Here is a 19,868-nt window from a genome sequence, read left to right as displayed (position 1 = left end):
GTGTGTAAAATAGCCACACCCCTTCCACTCTCCTTCCTCTTACTTATTTATTCTGACATTTAGCACTACCTAATACTGAGTCATGTCTTTGTTTCTGTTCACTGTCTGCAGCCCCAATGCATTGGAAACATGAGGGCAGGGATTATGCTGTGCTGTATATACAGCACCTAGGACAGTGCTTCATGTCAACCAAGCCCATCGTTGATAATGAGTAAACAAACGAGTAGCACATACCAGATTTCACCCACTGGGGGCGGCTTGCCAGAGTGATGCTGAGATGAGTTCTGAGGCTCTATCCACGCATGCACCTGGTACTACACATACTATTTGTAGCCATTCTTGATCTGGGTTCTCAGTAGCCTCCTCAGTTGCCAAAAAATATTTAAGAGGAGTCTAGGTATACTTGAGATATGGCTAGGTTGAGTATAAGAAGCCCTAGCCCTTTGGACAGTTATATTTTCCATCCATCCACCCATCATTCATCCATTCATCCATTGATCCATTGATTGATTGATCCATCTATCCATACATACATACATTTATTATCCATCCATTGATTGATTGATCTACCTATTTATCCATCTGTCCATGCATCCATCCACCTATCGTCTGTTCATTCAGTGAAATTTATTAGTACCATTTTGTACCAGATGCTTTGCTGATGACTGGTGATACAGTGATAACCACTAATTTCTACCAAGGCTTAGGATCTGACTTCTAGGAGGTGCTTGGAAAGGTTTGTGCCATGAATGAATGTTTCTTTTTCATTAAACATTTAAAACTTTCTATGCCCTGGTTTCACATGACTTTGGTATGGTGAAGTTTCAATAATTACGTGGTTAGTCTGAATTGGGGGGCATCGATGGAAAAATAAGAGCAGCATATGATGAGATTCAATTAGAGGAAACTCAGGATGGGCATGGGTGGAGGCACTATCTGAGCTGAGACCTGAGAGCTGGGTGGGAGTTTGGAAGGTGGGAATGGTAGGTGAGAACCATCCCAGAAGAGGGAAGGACATGTCCTCAGACCTAAAGGTCTAAAAACCCTGGCCTGCGTGAGGAACTGAGGGGAGCCAGTGTGGGCGCAGCACAGGTTGTAGGTGGAGGGGTTGAAATTGAGGAGGAAGGCAGGAGGCATGACTCCTAAGAGGCCTTGTCAGCCATGTAATTTTAAAAGTTTGGATTTTATCCCAAAATTTAAAAGTCAGCAAACATTCATTCATGTGCAGAGGACATGTTGACAATGGAAATAAAAACCATGAACAAATACAGAATTAGACAACAGAGAATGTGCATTTTGTAAATACACCACTGTCCACATTCAGTTTGGTGCTGACAGGACAGTTACCTGTAGGCACAGGTGGGGATGAAGGGAGTGGCAGGCCTCTTTCCTTGCTATGTCCATGGAAAGTCTCCCTTTTGACTATAGGTTGCAACTGCTCATAGCGGCTCCTGCTGCTGTTTCCATTTTGACTGGTGAATGACTTAACACCCACTCACATGGGTAAATGTGCTTATGGGCAATGAGCGAGCACAGATGTTCAGTGGCATGAACTCCTCATGTCCTGGGTCAGTGCCTGCATGTATATCTCACAGTCACCAAGTGGGGATGAGAACAGTGGATGAGTTCTGCTCTATCTTTGGCTTCTCATGCTCCTCACTTCTGTATCTACAGAACCTTCTGTCTTTGTCCACCTAGTGCCTTCTGGTACACTTTCCATACTGCCCAACATCTCTCTGTGACTGAACCTTTTGAAAGGGAGCAGAAGGGCATGAGATAATCTTCAGATCAACACTAACTTCCAAGATGAGTGAGATGTCATAAACAATAAGTTGAACCTCAAAGATTCAGGGACTGAAGTGGGAGCAGAGGAAAGCACAAATAAATAAAAGAGGCAACTAATCTGGATTTCTGTTGACATCCATGTTCCCAACTCATGCACACTCTCCATATTTAGCCTTCATCTGCAGTCTTCCTGCAGGGAGAGGTACTCATAGGCTACTATGGATATTAGTGACTTGTGGGCCATCAAGATTATATTGTTTACATCTTACATTGTTATACCTTTTTCCTGATCTTTGGGATCACTTTCTTAACGTTTGTACACCATTGGGCATGTTAATAAAACTTTCTATGGTGCCTCAGTTTCCTTAGCTGTAAAATGGGAATAGTGTCTTATATACATCATCCAAGATAGACATCATTGTAGTCTTGGTTCTCTGCATAACAGAAAAGCACATGATTTTAATGCAGAGAGGAAACAAATCAGTCCTCAGACCACACTGCTCTGCCCCTCTGGAGGGGAGAGGTTGAGGGAGACAGGAGGAAGAAAGAAGGAAGAAAATAAAGAGAAATTTCAGTAAACCCCTCAGACTATGACAGTGAGGCCAAAGTGAGCTTTTATGAGAACCACATTTAAGCCCGGGAATAAAAAATAAGAGCAACATACTTTAAAAATTATTTATGATTTTAAGCACATGAAAGGCGTATCATGTACCCAGGGAGGGCATAATGGGGAACAGCTGGCTAACATGTGTCTTGCCATTTCTGAGGATGTTCATAATTCTCTGATGTCCAAGAATAACAGTAATAACTATGCCACTGCTGATTGTATTAATAATAATAATGGAGATTGGGGTGCCTTTCTAGGTCCCTTGCAGGAGGCAGAAGAAGAGTGTGGGCTGCTGGGTTTGGTGGGGGCTGAAGGAGGAGCTTCCTTCTAGAGAGCAGGCGGTGGAGCCCTGCCAAGGATCAAAGGGCATTATGTCCAAGGAAAGAGCCCTGGATGGAAGAAATGGGAAGCCTAGGTTCCAAGTCTGATTTTACCACTGACTCTGGCAATTCCCTACCAGAGCCTTAGTTCTCTCATCTATAAGCTAGCAGAGCTCACACTGCCTGGCATGTCCACCTTGCAGAGTTTTCAGGGTCCCCAATGAAATACCGCCCATGGAGGCACTGGACACAATTCAAAGCATCCTGCAAGTGGCAGGGGCCATTGTCATTCTTGTGCTTTTCCAGCACTTGGCACAATGAACCCTCAGGCTTAAGACCTGACTTCCAAGAGGCGCTTGGAAAGGTTTGTTCTATGAATAAATGTTTATTTTTCATTAAATATTCGAAGTTATAGAATGTTAGACTTGCCAGTACTTTAGCCATTTAGTCCCATTTTCCCTTTTATGATTTGTTAAGTGGGTCTGGAACAATGCTCAGTCTAAGGTTAATTAGCTGCTACTACTAAGTAAACCTGAGTTCACCCAATGTCCCATGAGTTACGGAATTTTCCTATCTGGCTAACATGTGTCTTGCCATTTCTGAGGATGTTCATAATTCTCTGATGTCCAAGAATAACAGTAATAACTATGCCACTGCTGATTGTATTAATAATAATAATGGAGATTGGGGTGCCTTTCCAGGTCCCTTGCAGGAGGCAGAAGGAGAACGTGGGCTGCTGGGTTTGATGGGGTTCCCAGTCCTTCTAGATTCTTCTTTCTCCCTTGTGGGGTAATTTATTCACACCTATGCCACTGAATACTCAACGGGGACCTTTTGTAGATTCTGGGGTTCTCTTGGCCCCCTCTCTTCTTTTAGTTACTCTGTTCTATGAATTTTTAGTCTCCTTGGTCTTCCTAGATATATAGCTCTGTCTCCTCAACCCAGGGAATTTGCTGGGCTCTACCTGTTTGCTCTTCCTCTCCCAAGGCAGGAACATGGAACAATCACAGGGTTCACCCTATCTGTTTCTGGTCCCTCAGATATCACTGCCCTTCATTGGGTCATGTTCAGAATTTTGAAAACTATCATCTTGTGTGTTTTGTGTGGGTGTTTTTTTTGTTTTTGTTTTTGTTTTTTTTGATGAAGTGAGAGGGTAATTCTGATTTGGCCTGTTACTCTGTCAGGCTAGAGAGTAGAAGTTTCCCAGTTCTCTTCTTAAAGTTGAAGAAACAAAGGTGGAGGGGAGAGCGCCTTGCCCTAATTCACACAGCTATTTAGTGTTGTTAAGAACCAAGATCCAGGTCATTCAGTTAGAATATATTACTGTGTTCTTACTGTGTGCCAGGCACACAGGGAGCGGTTCCTGTTCTCTAGAAGTCCACTGGTCTTTTGGGGAGATAGGCCAATAAACTAAATTAAAGACAGAGAAGTAAACCAAGAAGAGTAAACCTTGCTAAATTTTATGATGCAGGCATATATTCACTGGGTACCAAGGAAGCACAACAGGAAGTGAGTTGGCAAGGAAGATTTCCTGGGAAAAGTAGTTGAACATTTGTGATAAAGGAGAGGTAGGAGTTATCCAGGTTTTTAAAAAAAGTAAAGAAGTTTCAGGAATAGGAGCAACACATACAAAGGTATGGAGGTAAGAAACAGTTTCCTTGCCCTCTAAACCTAGTTAGTGTTCATGATATTGCATATGGGGACATGACACCTGCATGTACTTTATTGTGGGTATGTGTCTGACTCCATTCCCTATAGAGGTCTTGAAGTCTTAGAAACTTCTTTCTACCCTAAGTCTGGTGGGATTCTTTGTGTAGGATCTTGTTTGGGGTTATAAAGTAGCTGTTACCATGAGGTATCTGGTGGGATCCAGGACTTTCACACCTTTGACATTTTCCTGAAGGCAGATGATAATATTACCTTCAGTGATTTGGAGCATTCCCCCATCAAGAAATAGTCAAAATTTGGTCAGATTCCATTCCTGGTCCCACTAAAGACATAGCACAGGAGCCACTGCCTTTAGTTCATTTCTCTAAGTAAGTCCTAAGAGGTCCATTGCCAAGTTGAGGTTCAGGAACTGCTTGGAAGTCCCAGCTAACCTTCTGCCAGAACACAGCCCTGAGACAATTTCTGGGTCATAAATCTGCACCAACTAAACACAGGCATTTCTGGCCCCTGCTGTGCTGGGCTCCTGAGTGCCTTTGCACCTGGTGGGGACAGGAAGGGAAGCATTTTGGCCAGCCAGAGGCTTTAAGTTTTTGGCCTTATTTCCTAGCTGGGTTAGTTTCTACCAAGGCAAATCATCTTGTGACTGCTCAGACTTTAGCCTGGACTTCTCCAATGATGGTAACTGCTGTTAATGCTGTTTCTCTAGAGATTTATCATTCATTCAAAGATTTTGGATAGTGTCCTACCCTCATGGAGATTATGGTTTAATGGGGGAGGCAGCTAGAAATTAATCAAATAATCTCTCAAGTAAATATAAAATTAAAACTGTGTTAAGTGCTATGAAGGAGAGGAACTTGGACCCATGAAATACTCTGAAGGTGGGATTTTATCTTGTCTGGAGACCAGGAAAGACTTTCCACAGGAAGTGATATTTGAGTGAGACCTCCAATGTCTCAGAGTTTAAGAAGCGGGAGGAGAAGATGCAACATTTAGAGGGCTCAGTATGAGGGAAGAACTCAAAAGACGGCCAGTGGCTAGGAAGGAGCAGGGAGCAAAGGACTGTGAGACAAGGTAAATATGAGGACTTCTACAGGGTCTCATGGGCTATGTTAAAAATTTTTGTCTTTATTCTATAAGCAATGGATAGCCATTGAACCATTGAACCATTAATGGAGGGCAACATGATTAGATTTTGCTTCAGAAATATCACTCTAGCTCTAGGTGTAGAGGTAGGCAATGGTGAAGTTGCCAGATAAAGTATATACATGATATAATACATGATGCCCAATGTATTAGTCAGCTTTCCTTCACTATAATGAAATACCTGACATAAGCTAATTATGAAGTAAAGAGAAGTTTATGGTTCTGAGGTTCAATCCCAGATGCAGTGTCTCTATTGGTTTGAACGTCTGGTGAAGATGGCACAGCATAAAAGGAATGCTTCTTAGCGTGCATGCTCACATCTCAAGCTAGGAGGGAGTGGGGAGAGAGGGAAAACAACAGGTAGGGTCCCACAGTTCTTTTCTTTTTTTTATTAATTTTTCAATTTGTTCTAATTCTAAGGGTATGCCACTAATCAGTGACCTAAGAACTTACCACTAGGCCTCATCTCTTACAGGTCAACAGCATCTTTCAACACTTCTACCCTGGGAACAAAGTCTTTACATGTGACCCTTTGGGAGACACTCATCTAAATCACATTCAGTTAATTTTAATTTTGGATAAGTCATGAATTTTTTTTTAGTATAAATACATCCCAAATACTGAATGGGACATACTTATACTAAAAATATTATTTTACTAGCATAATATTTTAATGTAAGTATGTTCCAAATATCACATGGGACACTAACAAATGTTCATTGTTTGTCTGAAATTCAGATTTAACTGGACATCCTGTGGTTTTTTTTGTTAAATCTGGCAACTCTAAGTGAGAAAAGATGTAGGAATTTCAGTCATTGCTATAGCTGAAGGTTCCTTGGACTGGGATATCAGAGGTGGAATTGGAGAGATGTGGACAAAGAAGAAGTACCCTTGGTTGGTCCAAGTCTGCCATGCCAGGGTATGAGGAGGACAAAGTCTATCAGCCTCACTTCTGCTCTGAAACTTTAGTTTCCACACTCATGACATTTAGAGAAGAATGGCTGTGGGTTTGGTTAACCCTGTAGTTTCTTTGCAGGGCATGCACCTAATCAGCACTTGCCCTGAATGACCTACAAGATACATATGTTCTGGAGCAGTATGAGTGGGTTATTTTCTCACACTTCCCTCCAGACCCAGAGATGCCTGAGAGGTGAGCTTTCTGCAGTACAGAGTGTGAAGGAGAGATTTGGCAGGATCTTTATAACAATAAAGGAAATATTGTAAGTTTCACAGTGTTTTCCTTTATGATATCCCATGTTTTGGCAAATGAAGCAGTAGAGTAGAGCGTTGAGAACACAGGCTCAAGGTCCCAGTGATTATTAACTGGTCTGCACTGTCTGCATGATCTTGGCTGAGGTCTCAATTCACAGGTAAGTTTTTGCCATGTTCAGACTCTGCTTAATTTCTCTTGCTGTGTGCAGCAGGATCTTCATCTGCTGGTCTTAGTTTGCCCTTCTGCCATGACTGTCATATTTATTCCCCATATTCCAAAAAAGTTGCCATGTTAATCAGCTTCCCTTTATAGTATAATAAATACCTAATATAATCAACTTATAAAGAGAAAATGTTTATTTTGGCTCATGGTTTTAAGGATTTCAGTCCATGATTGATTGGCCCTGTTTCTTTGGGCCTATGGCTAGGCAGCACATCATGTCAGTGTGGTGGAATGAAACCACTCACCTCATGACTGGGAAGAGAAATGAAAGAGGAAGGAAGGGGCCAGGGTCCTCAAATTCCCTCCCAGGGCACACCTCTGATGACGTAAAGATCTCCCACACCTCCTATGACCTAAAGATCTGTCCATCTTTTCAGGGTTTTATCAGCTTCCAAAACCACCATACTTTGATCAAGTGTTTGCTATATGAACCTTTGGGGGAACACTTAAGGCCCAAACTATAGCAAGCCCATTGAACCCTCCTTAAACCCAACTTGAATTCTTCTACTTGTTTTTGTCTTTCTGCAGTGTCTTTGCTTATATCTGTTCAAATTTATTCATTAAAAGTATTTACAAGGTAATTTTAATAGAAAACAAGATAAACCATGTATAGAAAACAAGATAAATGCCCATTGCTGGGTAAATGCTAAACAAATTATGATTCACATTTACTGTGCAGTATACGATGAACTCATTAAGACAGCTCTGTATGAACAGACCTGAAAAGTGTCTTTAACACACTATTAAATGAGAAAAACAAATTGTAGAACAATATGTGAAGTATGATCACAGTTGTTTAAAAAGGGATTATAAGTATAAATACATATATACTTACACATATGCGCGTGCACGCGCACACACTCACACACACACACACACACACACACACATATATCACTATCTCTATCTGTATGGAAAGAGTTGAGATGTAATATTTTCCAAACAGTTATTGTGATTTTCTTTGGAGAGGAGAGTGGGACTGGTTTGGAAGTTAAAGGAAACTCTTTGCATTTAGTTAATACTCTCAAAGGTTTGGGTTCATTTGCTAACCAGAACTGTATTAATTTTATAATTGAAATCAAAATGCATAGAAAAAATGCAGGGAAGAAATAAATAAAATATGGTTATGTGTTGGTTTATTATATTGGGGAGATTCTTTCCCCACTACTTATCATTAGTTTATTAAAGAACAAAATGATAACAGAAAGGAGTTTACCCCATCTGCTAAACCCAACTGAAATGGGTCCCTTGTAAAATGATTTTCTGATTCTTCAACTGGATGTGCTGCCTCTTTCCTTTGAACCCCAAAGCTCTTTGCAAATATTTGATGGTCTTTATCTCAGTCTAGCTCATAAGTGTTTTGTACTTATCTTTCTGCCCAAGTAGATGCCAGCAACTTGAGGCTATCATGATAAAGAAAGCAGACTTTCAAGTCAGAAGATTTGGATATTGGCTCTTGTTCCAGTTATTCATAGCAGCATTACAAATTAACCCCAACTAGTAACTTAACACTGATTGTATTATATCTCATGACTTTTGGGTCAGGAAATTGAACAGAGGTGGGCTAGGGTTAATCTACTTTATATGGTGTCAACTGAGACCATTTGATGGCTTGGAGTTCAAGAGACTTCACTCCCATACCTGCTGCTTGGTAGGGCAGAGGTCCTCTACAGATATTTTAGAGCATGACTCAGGGCTGCAAGGAACAAGGCAGAAGTTGCTGATTTTAAAGGATGGAGCTGGCATGGACTCTGCTGGTCAAGTGGCCATGGAGGTCACCCAAATTCAAAGAGGAAGGGAGGGAATAGAGATGCTATATCTTTTTTTTTTTTATGATACAAAAGAGTTTTTTTCCCTTTATTTTTTTAATTGTAAACAAATGGGATACATGTTGTTTCTCTGTTTGTACAGGGAGTAAGACATACCATTTGTGTAATCATAAACTTACATATCTTGAAAGGACATTTTTTAAAATTGTAGCTTCCGTGAACAGTGATGCACACCTGTAATCCCAGCAACTGGGGAGACTGAGGCAGGAGGATCATAAGTTTGAGGACAATCTCAGAAACTTAGTGAGATCCTCAGCAACTTAGTGAGAACCTGTCTCAAAATAAATGGATTGGGGGTGTAATTTGGTGCTCCTGGGTTCAATCTCCAGTACCAAAAAAATTGTAACCACCATTAATTTATTACAGTTTACTATTAGAAGTGCAATCTTTGTGTTTCAATTATTACATTTGCAAATCAGAAAGACCAAAAGTTATAATGTAGGCAAGTAGCATTTTGTGCATTATTAAAAAACTATGTCTTATAATTATTAATGATTATCTTGGTGCTGCATCACTCAAGGTGGATTATCATTGAATATTGAATACTCTGAAGGCAAACTCATTTAAACACAGGCATGCCCCAAGGAAAACACACAAAGAAAGTGGTGCTGGTGGTCATAGAAGTGTGGGATAGCTGTACAACACAGACTTGGGATTAGGTCGATTTGAGTGAAACTCAAACTCTGTCACCCATTATTATTTGTGCAGCCTTGATTATCTTGTCTCACCTGTTGGAGTCTTAATTTCCTCATCATAATGTGGTTATAACATTATCTGTATAGCTGAGGTCTTGTGAGCTTGAAGCTACTTTTGATTAAGTACCTAATATTATCTATTCAGTATTTCTATATTTGTATTTGTCCAGTAAGGATAGGGTGACTGTGGCATAGTGGGCATGTGTTTTCTTTTAAGATATGTGACAAAGTCATATAGAAAGTAGTGTCTGGTCATTTCTCTACACTGGTCACCTCCATCAGCACACATAATTGAGACAGTGCTTGTGAAAGCAATGGGGGAAGAGAAGTGCTGTACTTGTTTCTCCAAATCTCTTCCTTTTTCCAGATCCTAAGTGTACATACCACACCCCCTGCACCCCCAGCTCTGTGTCCAAAACAGCTTTGGTCACAGTCATTCTTTCAGTGTTGTGTGTGGCCCCCTTTTTCAGGCCTGTGTCTTTGCTTTTCATAGATGTACGAGATCAAAGCAGGAGGAAGCATTGCAAAGAAGTTCAATGCAATTCTGCAGAAGCTGAGCTCACCCCTGCAACCCAGAGTTCCAGAGCACAGTCACAACAGGATGAAGAACCTTTCCTACCCATTCTCCAGAGAGAAAATGTACCTGTGAGTATGGGAGCCACTGGGGCAGGTATGCGAGAGGGGATGGGGAGGAGGAATTACCGAACACTTTTCTGGGCATGAGCCATGGGCTCATGAAGTGAGTGCCCTGTGTCTAGGAGAAAGGAGAGGAAGTGTGGTCTCCCAGTGGAATAGTCCCTGTGCCTGTGACTCCCTTTCCCCATGTGAGATTGTCCCTGGGCATCTGTCCAGTGGTAACACCTGCCATTTGGCCACTGTGCATGATGGAAGAGGAACCAGGGAGCAGCCAGATATAAACTGTGGAACTCTGTGAGAAAGTGGTCAGACACCTGTGTACCTTCTGTGGGGAGGCCATCTGCCTAGACCCCAGTTAATGGGGCTTTTGACATCATGTGATAAACCAGACAGAAGATGGACAAATCTTCTGTATTTCTATATTACCATTGCCTCCCATGTACTCACTGACTCAGGAGATGCCCTCCCCAATTCCCACCCAAGAAGAGTGAATAGACTCTCTTTACTGGAATAGCCATTTGGGAAACATCTGGAACGGGGAGCCATAGTCAGGAAGTGAGAGATGCAGCAAACATTAATTCTGCTTTAGGAGTGAAGTGGGGACTATGTAGCTGTCAGGAGTGATAAGGGAATTGAGTGAGAGAGGGCAAGGAAGGGGCCTGGAAAAGCAGAGAGGACAGGAGGAGTCATGTCCTTTTTAGGAGGCAGGAGTCATAGAGCAGTTTCTGTGTTCATTGGAGATTATCTCACACCCATCTTTGCCACATTAGATAATAATTCTGTACACATATATCTGCTATTGCTTTTGCATATATCCCTTCAATGAGTCCTCATACTCCCCCATTACTATCCTTCTGTTATAGAGAGGAAATGAGTTCCAGAGTCAGTGCAGGTTCATGTAGCTGTAAATTGCTGAGCCATACCTGGCAAGGTGGCCCCTTGCCTCTTTTTGTACCTTGGCTTCTTCTAGGCTTCCCCTGCCACGGGCCTTCATCTATGCTGGTGCTGGCCTCAGAACAGCCACCGCCCCCACAGCTCCATTAATTTCATTTCTGCTGTACCCCAAGGCCAGTTCATCAACACCTTCCTTGAGAGAAAATTCTGTTCTTCCCACCGGAAATCCAGCAGACTGCTCTCCATCCTCTGAATTTCCATAGTCATGGTCTACAGTGTCACATTCTTCTCTGCATCTGTTACTTAGAGACACATCTCCCAGTGGCTGGTGGCTCTGGGGTGCTGAGAGCACACTTTATTCATTTGTGTGTCCTCCTGCACAGTGCCCTAAGCACAGGAACACTCCATGGATGCCTTTTTCGAGTGCAAGTTCAATCAATGCATGAAACTTAGAACAGACATGGACCTTGCATAATTAAGAGTTTGATATCTAATTGGTGAGATGACAGTGCTAACATGAAATGGATTCATTTTTTATAAAGATGATTATATGTTTTATTTCTTTTTCTACAAAGGGTCTAGAAATATCTTAAAACTTGATGTGGATAATCATAAAAATGCCAAGGATGAAATCAACATGATTGATGAAATATACATATACTTATTTTTCATACTTTCAAGCACCAAATTCTTTAATTTGAAAAAGTCATGGATTTAATTTAAGAGAAGTGTATTTGCTTTCTAGTCATTTACATTTTTAATGTTGCAATGATTCTTGAGTTTTTGCTTTTATGTATATTTATTCTTATTCAGAAAATGTAAAGTTCTTTATTATTTATTTAAAAAATTGTATTTGTGTATTATTGAGACATATATTCAAATGAATTTTTTTGGGGGGCAGTTACTGGGGATTGAACTCAGGGGCACTTGACCACTGAGCCCTATTCCCAGCCCTATTTTGCATTTTATTTAGAGACAGGGTCTCATTGAGTTGCTTAGCACCTCGCTTTTTGCTGAGGCTGGCTCTGAACTCGATATTCTCCTGCCTCAGCCTCCTGAGCTGCTGGGATTACAGGCAAGTGCACCCAGCAAATTAAATAATTTTTTTGAAAAACAAAAAGAGTTGTAACCACAATACCTTCTTTTGGTATTTTTACTACCTTTATCCATGCACAGGTATATTTTCTGCATACTTTTATTTTAAAAAATTATCTCTACACAATATTTTTCAACCATGATATAATCTTTTTCTATTTACAAAATGTTCACAATTATAATTTTAAGTAGCTGAATGACTATTATATTGATTTTGGAATTGCTTTTTATCTCTATACTCTGATAAATAACTTTGTAATAAATATTTTTATTTATGTAGTTTTTTTCTTCTTTTCAATTTATTCTTTATGATACATTCCTACCATGAATTTTCAGAATTATTGTTGAAAAGAGCATAGACACTGTGAGCATGTGTGTGTTTTATACATCTTGACATATCACCCAGCTTGCTCTGGGCTGGGGGTGGCAGTAGTATCAGTGTAAGTGTAATGAAATGAGTCTTCCAACTGCTTTCTTGGTGTCTCCAGGTACAACATTCAGGAAAAGGACACCTTCTTTGACAATGCCACCCGTAGCCGCATTGTAAGTAAATGGATGTACTGGGTTAGAAAGGGGGTTTAGGAAAGACTGAGTACCTGGTTATCCTCTCTGCTACCTCTCTTCATCATTTGCTTGGAGTTACCTAGCAACTGAGTTCAGTATCCAAGAGCTTCCCCATCCCAGTAGCAAAAAACAAACAAACAAAAACAACAAAAAACTTCTGTCACTGTAGGTTGAGAGGAGCATCTCTGCTAAAGCCCTTCTTAGAATCACAAAACAGGGAGTGCCAAGCTGATGGGAACTTTAAACCAGTGAGGTGACCCCCTTGTATAGTTGAGGAAACTGAGGCTCTGAGAAACCATGCATTGAAAAAAAAATCCTAGAGATCGTTAGTGTTAGAACAAGGACTAGAAGCAGTCCTGATTTCAGGGTCACTAAGTACTCTATGCATTTTTCTTTCTTTCATTCCCCATGATGATATAAATTTGTATAACAGGAAATACTAGTTAACCAACTTATCCAGGGATAAAGTCATCAGCCCATTCAACAGACCCACATTCATGACTGTAGCCCTTCTACAGTCTCTTTGTCTTTTACATCAGGGTTTTAAATTGTATAGGATGTTTGATTCGCATAAAAATCTGTGTACAGCTTGTGTCCCTGCAGCCCCATGCGAGCCCTATAGAACCTCCATTTACCCACCAGTTAATTCTGTACCACCCTAGAGGTCATTAAGTCTATAGGTAGAAGAAAGAAAGAGGGCCCTATGCATGCTAGAGGTTTCTCATGACAACATGGGAAATGGAAATGCAACTCCACTGGTCCCTAAGAAAGAGCTTAGGTTTCCACTGCAGAAGAAATAAGTGCTAAAGACCTAGAAGGACCTCCTTGCCAACTAAGTGATAAGAAAGGATAAGGAAGAAGGGACAGGTGACTAGAGGAATGTACAGAGGAAAACACGGTCTTAACTCCAGCTTTCAGGATGTGCAAGAGAACAGCTCAGGTTCCTCAGCCTGGTGTTGTAGCAAGGGTTAAAAATGGACATATGATTCCTTTTTGTTTCTTATGGAAAAAAGTGTGAACTTCCCATTTTCTTTGATGCTATTACAAGCCAATTAAATCTCACTGTGGCTTGGGTCCCACGACTGTGGGGGAGTTATAGGGTGTTGTGGAGATTACCCGATAATTGCACAGTGCCTGTAAAATAATACAATGCCATATAAATTCTGTTCCTAATTATTATTGCTGTTGAATTACTGTACTGTATTAGAAGCAGAATTAAACACTCTTGGGTCCCATTCTGTTGGAAGCTATTCATTACTACTCCCTCTAGGTCTGTGGCTGGAATATGGGAATGTGAATAATAGTGGGGTAACCTATCTTCTCTCATTCATCTCTCCTTCTGGAAGCTTCTTCCTTCCCCTTCTGGCCTTTCTTCAGTTCACCCCACACTAAGAGAAGAGTGGGAAAGAGACTTGAATTCCATTCTAGATTCTGCTCTGTCCTGTACTTTTGTCTAAGGACCTTACTTGCATCTGTAAAGGTTTTCCTGTTCTCTTTTGTTGGTGTTTGACCAGTCCAGTTGTTTGTCCCAGAGCAGATGTTATTGCCTCTTCATAGCCTACCTTAGGGTTGGGGCCCACTGGGAGATCACTAGTTTGCTTTTTGTCATTTTGTTTTTGGTACCAGCTATTGAACCCAGGGGTGGTTAACCACTGAGCCACATCCCCAGCTCTTTGTATTTTTTATTTTGAGACAGGGTCTTGCTAAGTTGCTTATGACCTCACTAAGTTGTCATACTAAATTGAACTCATAATCCTCCTGCCTCAACCTCCCAAACTGCTGGGATTACAGGCACCACTGTGCCTGGCAGAGGTCATTAGTTTTATACTATATTGACTCACCTTTCCTCCACGTGAGAGATGCTCTAAGGCAGGGAGTCCTGGAAGAAGTGTAGGTTATGTTTGGATTAGAGAGGCAGAATGAGGACTCAGCAGCAACTCCAAGAAATAAGAATACCAGTGGCCAATATACAGCAGCCCTTTTCCATTTTACCGTACACGTTCTTATTCATTGTCTTGTGGGCTTCTCAGGCTGCTCCCCAGACGGCTCCATTAGGAGACAAAGCAGGGCAGAGCCTCTGAGGGTTGGTTCTGGATCCCTCTGCACCTGACTGTGTCTCCTGGGCTCTCCCAGTCTACATGTGCTCCAGGCTGGGGCAGGAGTCATGCCAAAGGAAGGTCCCTTTGTGGGAGGCAGATCCTGTTCCCCTAGGGACTAGGATAGGGTTGGGGGTAAGGGGCTTCCTCCCAGTCCTCTAGAGGGCGCTGTGCTCTGGACTTGCCTCTGTTTTCCTTACCTACTGTAACTGCAATTTATGACCTTTTATTTATTTATTTATTTTTTCAGTAAGGTGTGTGTGTGTGTGTGTGTGTGTGTGTGTGTGTTTAAATTCTTTGCTTTCTCAAAATACTCAAGTTTGAATGAGTTTGACGAGCAGTCTATGAACTCGGCACATGGTTGGCTTCCCCCTCCCTCCACAGAGGCCCCCACGCCGGCGTCCACGCCTGCTGGCCCCACAGGCAGTGGTGACGTAAGGTGGTCAAGGCATTCACAGCTCTGCTGTCGTCCCCTTTTAGGTGCACGAGATTCTGAAGCGAACGTCCTGTTCTCGAGCTAACAACACGATGGGTAAGGAGCTCCCCCTCCCCTGCCATGAGCCCGGAGCTGCCCTTTCAACAGCTCCCTTGGTGGCCAGCAGGGAACAGCAGACCCGCGCCCCACACGGAGAAGCTGCCTTCCCTTAGGCGGAGAAGCACCGCCTGGGTCCCCAGGAACTGGGGGCGCCCAGTTTCTTGGTGGGGTCAGGGCTCTTCCCAAGGCTGTTGAAGCTTCTCTCAGACCTTGATGGCAGGTGTCTGGGCTTTCCTGTCTTTTCTCTGTACTGCCTGCACTTTTATTTTATCCTGATAATTCTGCTGCCCCTCTCTGCCCCATCTCCAATAGGTTTGAATAATCATATAAAACTTGGACAATTTTTATTTATTTTTAAGAAAAAAGCATTTTAGAAGACCTTTAGTCCAACCTGTTTACTATATATGAGGAACTAACTATACAGTGAAGGATGGTGGGGTCCAAATGTGCCTCTTCTAGGTTCAGCATTTTCTCACTGCATCTGGCTGTTCTCCTTGTGGTTTGTTTTTCAAATTTGAGGGTATTTAGAAAAAACCTTTGAAGCAGGAATCTCAGCATTTGGGAGCTTGCAGTGTAAGGCAGTCTTCCCTGACGCTGATGGATTGTGGATATACCTGATGGCAAAGGGGAAAACCTGAGTTGTGCCCTCAGAATTCCTAAGGTGCCCATCTCAAAATGGCTTTTGAATCCATAGGGAGAAACAACTTCAGAATATGCTCTGTGGTGGCCAGTTTTTGGCTTTTGTAGCATCTTTGAGTTGAAAAGAGTCCAGAGTCACTTAGAGTCAAGTCTAGTAAGGGGAGAAGGCCATCAAGCTAAGGAATAATGATGATGACAACAGTACCAGCTCACATTTTGGAACTCATGAATTGCCTTGAGGCCAAGGAAACAGTTCTGAGGAAGGTATTAAAACAGGTTTTGTGTTATTAATAGGAGTTTAGAAAAGTGCTTATCCTCTCTTAGAGGTAATTATGTTTGCTCATGTTTGCTTTTGATGTACTCATCTTGTTGCAGATTTCCCAAATAACACTCCAATTTTAAACTCAAATTTTTTGTGCATTGTTATTTGTGTGCAGCATAGTATTGATGAGGCAAAAATGGGTATATGAGACCATTATCCCAGCCCAATTCCATGGAGCAGACAGAAGATCTTACTTCAAGAGTAACAAAATGAGTCAAGAGATCTGAGGTGTATTTTATAATTTCTTAGAGCCTCTATCCATTGTCTTGTATTCTCTTTCACTCAATTCCATTAATGTGACTTTTACCCTCACCTACCCTCCCCAGTTTGACCCAAATTTCTCTTTCAGATGTTATTAGTGATTATTTCCCCTACTTCATGGTCTTTTTCTCAGTCATCACCTTCTTCTTAGCTTCCTATATCCTTCCAAAACTTCTTTGCTGAACCTTCATCTTCTGATAGTTGATGCCCAGGTAGGTAATGCTGGTCTCCTGAACTGCTATTGTCTGTGTTTACTTCATGGACTTCTTTGATTACTCTTCCACATTTTAGATGTTATCTTCTCCCGGTTCCTTTGGCCTTTCCTCACTGCACCTCTCCTTGTTTTCTTCCTGTCTGTTCATCTTATTCTTATCCTCTCTCACTTCTCTCTCTCTCACATTTCTTCCATGTAGATGACTTGCAACCATATATTTTTATTCCTGATTCTCTCACCAATTCCAGTCCAGCATTTCCAATGACTGAATGGACACCTCCATTTAGATGTTCACCAGAACTTCAAAGTCAATATGTCTACCACTGTCTGATGTATTTTCTATCTTTTCCCCTACTTCTCTTCCTATTAACAGGACCGCTGACCTCTCCATTTTTGCTCCTACCGTTTCCTTTACCTGCATATCCTACCTGCTCTCCTCCCCAGTCTCACTCATGCCCATCCCCAGATCAAGTCACTGACTAAGTGATTCTCCCTTACTGACCTCTACTTGGAATTTCCATCAAACTCAATCTCTTTCTTGCTCATTATTTATGTCAATGGCTTTGATTCCCAAGTGAGTTCAAGAGATGTGTCTAAATCATCTTTTATGCCCCAGTGCACCTAGATATCTGCTTTGCACATTCTATTCAGTTGATTTGATTTAGCAAATTCGTTAAAAAATGCTAAGCCTGCTAGTCCCACATCAGTTGTTGTAAATTTCTGACTATGTGTGTTCATGGACAAGTGACTTAACTTCTCTGCAACTCAACTTTCTTTTATGATAAATGAAGATAATACCTATCTTGCAGAGTTTTTGCAAAGTTTAAATAGGCAGCTGCTAGTTTGTTTTGTAAACTGGGAATTCCTTAAAAACTAAAGTTTATTTGGGGGGATAGTCTCCTGGTTGTTACAAAATCACTAGAATTCTCCATTTTAGTTTTGAAGGTTGTATTTTTCCTTTGAGGATCTGAAGCTTTTTTTTTTTTTTTTGTCTCAAAGTCAGACATCATTAGGATTTTGTCATTGTTGAGTAGTGTTCAAAAATTTGTTAAAAATTTCTTTTTTTGACATTGAAAAACATTTATTGAGTACCTGTTATGTGTCAAATGATGTTACAGAAGCCCAGGGATGCCAAGATGAATTTGACTATTTTCTACCCTTGGGGGACCCTTAGTGTAGCCATGCAGACAGACTTGCATACAGGTAATTATGAGATAATGTGGCAGGTGCTGTAATAGACATGTAAAGTGGAATGGGGTCACAGAGCAGAAAGCAATTAACTTACATGTATGCTTCTAAGTATCAACAGAAATTATCTAATATTAGTTTCATTGCTCCCAGGGAAAGCAGGTATGTCAGAAATTATCATCTCCAACTATAAATGGACATGAAGAGCAGAGGTAACTTGTTCAAGGTCAAATATTGAGTCACAGTCATCAGAAGTGGGTCTAGAACTTGGATGTCCTTGCCCCAATCCTATTTCCACTACTTTGGGATACTGTGAGCTAGGAGTGGACTTAGATCAAGTCTTTAAAAGCCTGTTAATTCCATACTAGCTGTTGATGACTTACCAGCTTTGTAAGAAGGCGCGCATGACTGAACTCTGCTTTTCAGCAGAGGAGAACCCCAAAGACCAGTTTTCAAGTGATTTGACCTCTGCCTGTGAAAGTCACAGTCCTTCTAAGCTCTTTGGCCAACATGCCAATCTTTCTTAGAAGATCAGAAACAATGAGGAACATGGTAACATGGAGAGGCTTCACCATAATACAGATCTTAGAGCCTATGAGGGTGAATTTAGAACTTATTGCCCTTCTCTCTGGTTTATAAGAGTGGAAGGGAAGCACAAATGGTTACAATCGTCTTAAATTCCTCCAGAGCACTATAGTGTCATGAAAAGAAGAGAAAAAGGGTGACCAGGACTATACTTGTGATTGTAGGTATTTCCATAGATCCCTTGCCCTTGATGATTATATTTGTGACAAACCTACAAAAATGTCTTCTTTCCCATTGTATCTAATTCAGAAATTAGAAGATGGAAAGGATAGTGAAGATAATACGAGTTCAGCAATTCTCCTGTTTACGGTTATCATTTTTTTCTTTGTAGACAATATGTTTTTATTGAATGTCTACTTTTGCATAGCTTCAGCCTACATACAAGTTGTAGGTACTGATTTATTTATATTCCTGCCTTGTTCCACAAAATTTCTGAGATGGCTTACAAGGAAAACAATAAAACAGCCTAATATAAGTGATAAATTAAAAAAACAAGAACCAGGAAAAACACAAATTGAAATAGAATGTCAGAACTAGGAGGAAAAAATAGAATACAAATATTCAAACCATAAGGTCCTTGAGTTTCTGTAGTTGAGCTGAAAATTTAACCCTGACCTAAAGAGAAAGGGAAATACAGTCAGTTTTGTAGCTTTTCCTGTTTGCAGTAACATCTTCTTGTATAGAAATCCTTCCAAAAATCTATCTCACAAGTCCCTGCTTTCTATGTTGAATGTGTCTATGTATATTCTCTGTTTAAGGACATATGTAAACTTTTCTGGATAATTCAGCATTATCAATGAGAACAAGTATTTTTTAATGATTCAAAGATTATCAGTGTTGTTAGAATTAATTGCCCCATGCTGCTCTGATTTCTTCAATTCTTGACTCTGGAAGCCTCACTCCTGAGCTTTGCTATTTTGGTTTTGCTTTGCAGTTTTGCAGTTTGGGAGACAGAAAAACATGCTAATTAGAATTTTGGGTAAAGAGAGAGTGAAAATGCTTTGAGGGAAGGTCTGAGGATTCTTCTGTGGTTAAGGTGGATTTAACATTAGGGAGAGCAGCTTTCATGAAATCTGTATTAGCTATTTACAGATATTTTTTCTTGCTTCTGGGTGTTCTGTTATGAGAACTGAGATAACCAGGTAAGACATTTCTCTACAAATAAGATATTCCTGTTCCAAAATAATAAGGACTCCTTGCTTGCATATGGTTGTGTGTTTTTCAAAGCACTTTCATACTCATTATCTCATTTGATCTTTTAAATTACCATGCAAAGTAGGCTCAACAGATGTTAACTAATTTCACAACAGAGGGATTAACTGGCATGCCCGCAGTGGGATATTTAGAGCCAGATTTT

General features: G+C 40.9%; 1 protein-coding gene across 1 annotated transcript in view; it reads left to right on the top strand.

Annotated features, from left to right (window-relative positions):
- The window catches only part of Ano2 (anoctamin 2), a 352,538-nt gene that overhangs the window by 90,117 nt on the left and 242,553 nt on the right, over window positions 1–19,868 (top strand). The window contains exons 4-6 of the mRNA XM_047550120.1: window positions 9,976–10,127; window positions 12,596–12,650; window positions 15,248–15,299. Coding sequence (XP_047406076.1) covers window positions 9,976–10,127; window positions 12,596–12,650; window positions 15,248–15,299 — 259 coding nt within the window. The remainder of the gene's footprint in view (window positions 1–9,975; window positions 10,128–12,595; window positions 12,651–15,247; window positions 15,300–19,868) is intronic.

The sequence above is a fragment of the Sciurus carolinensis genome, chromosome 4 (assembly GCF_902686445.1).
Source record: "Sciurus carolinensis chromosome 4, mSciCar1.2, whole genome shotgun sequence".
Taxonomy (NCBI): Eukaryota; Metazoa; Chordata; class Mammalia; order Rodentia; family Sciuridae; genus Sciurus; species Sciurus carolinensis.
Note: the sequence above shows the minus strand (reverse complement) of the source record. Positions and strands in the feature narration are given on the sequence as shown.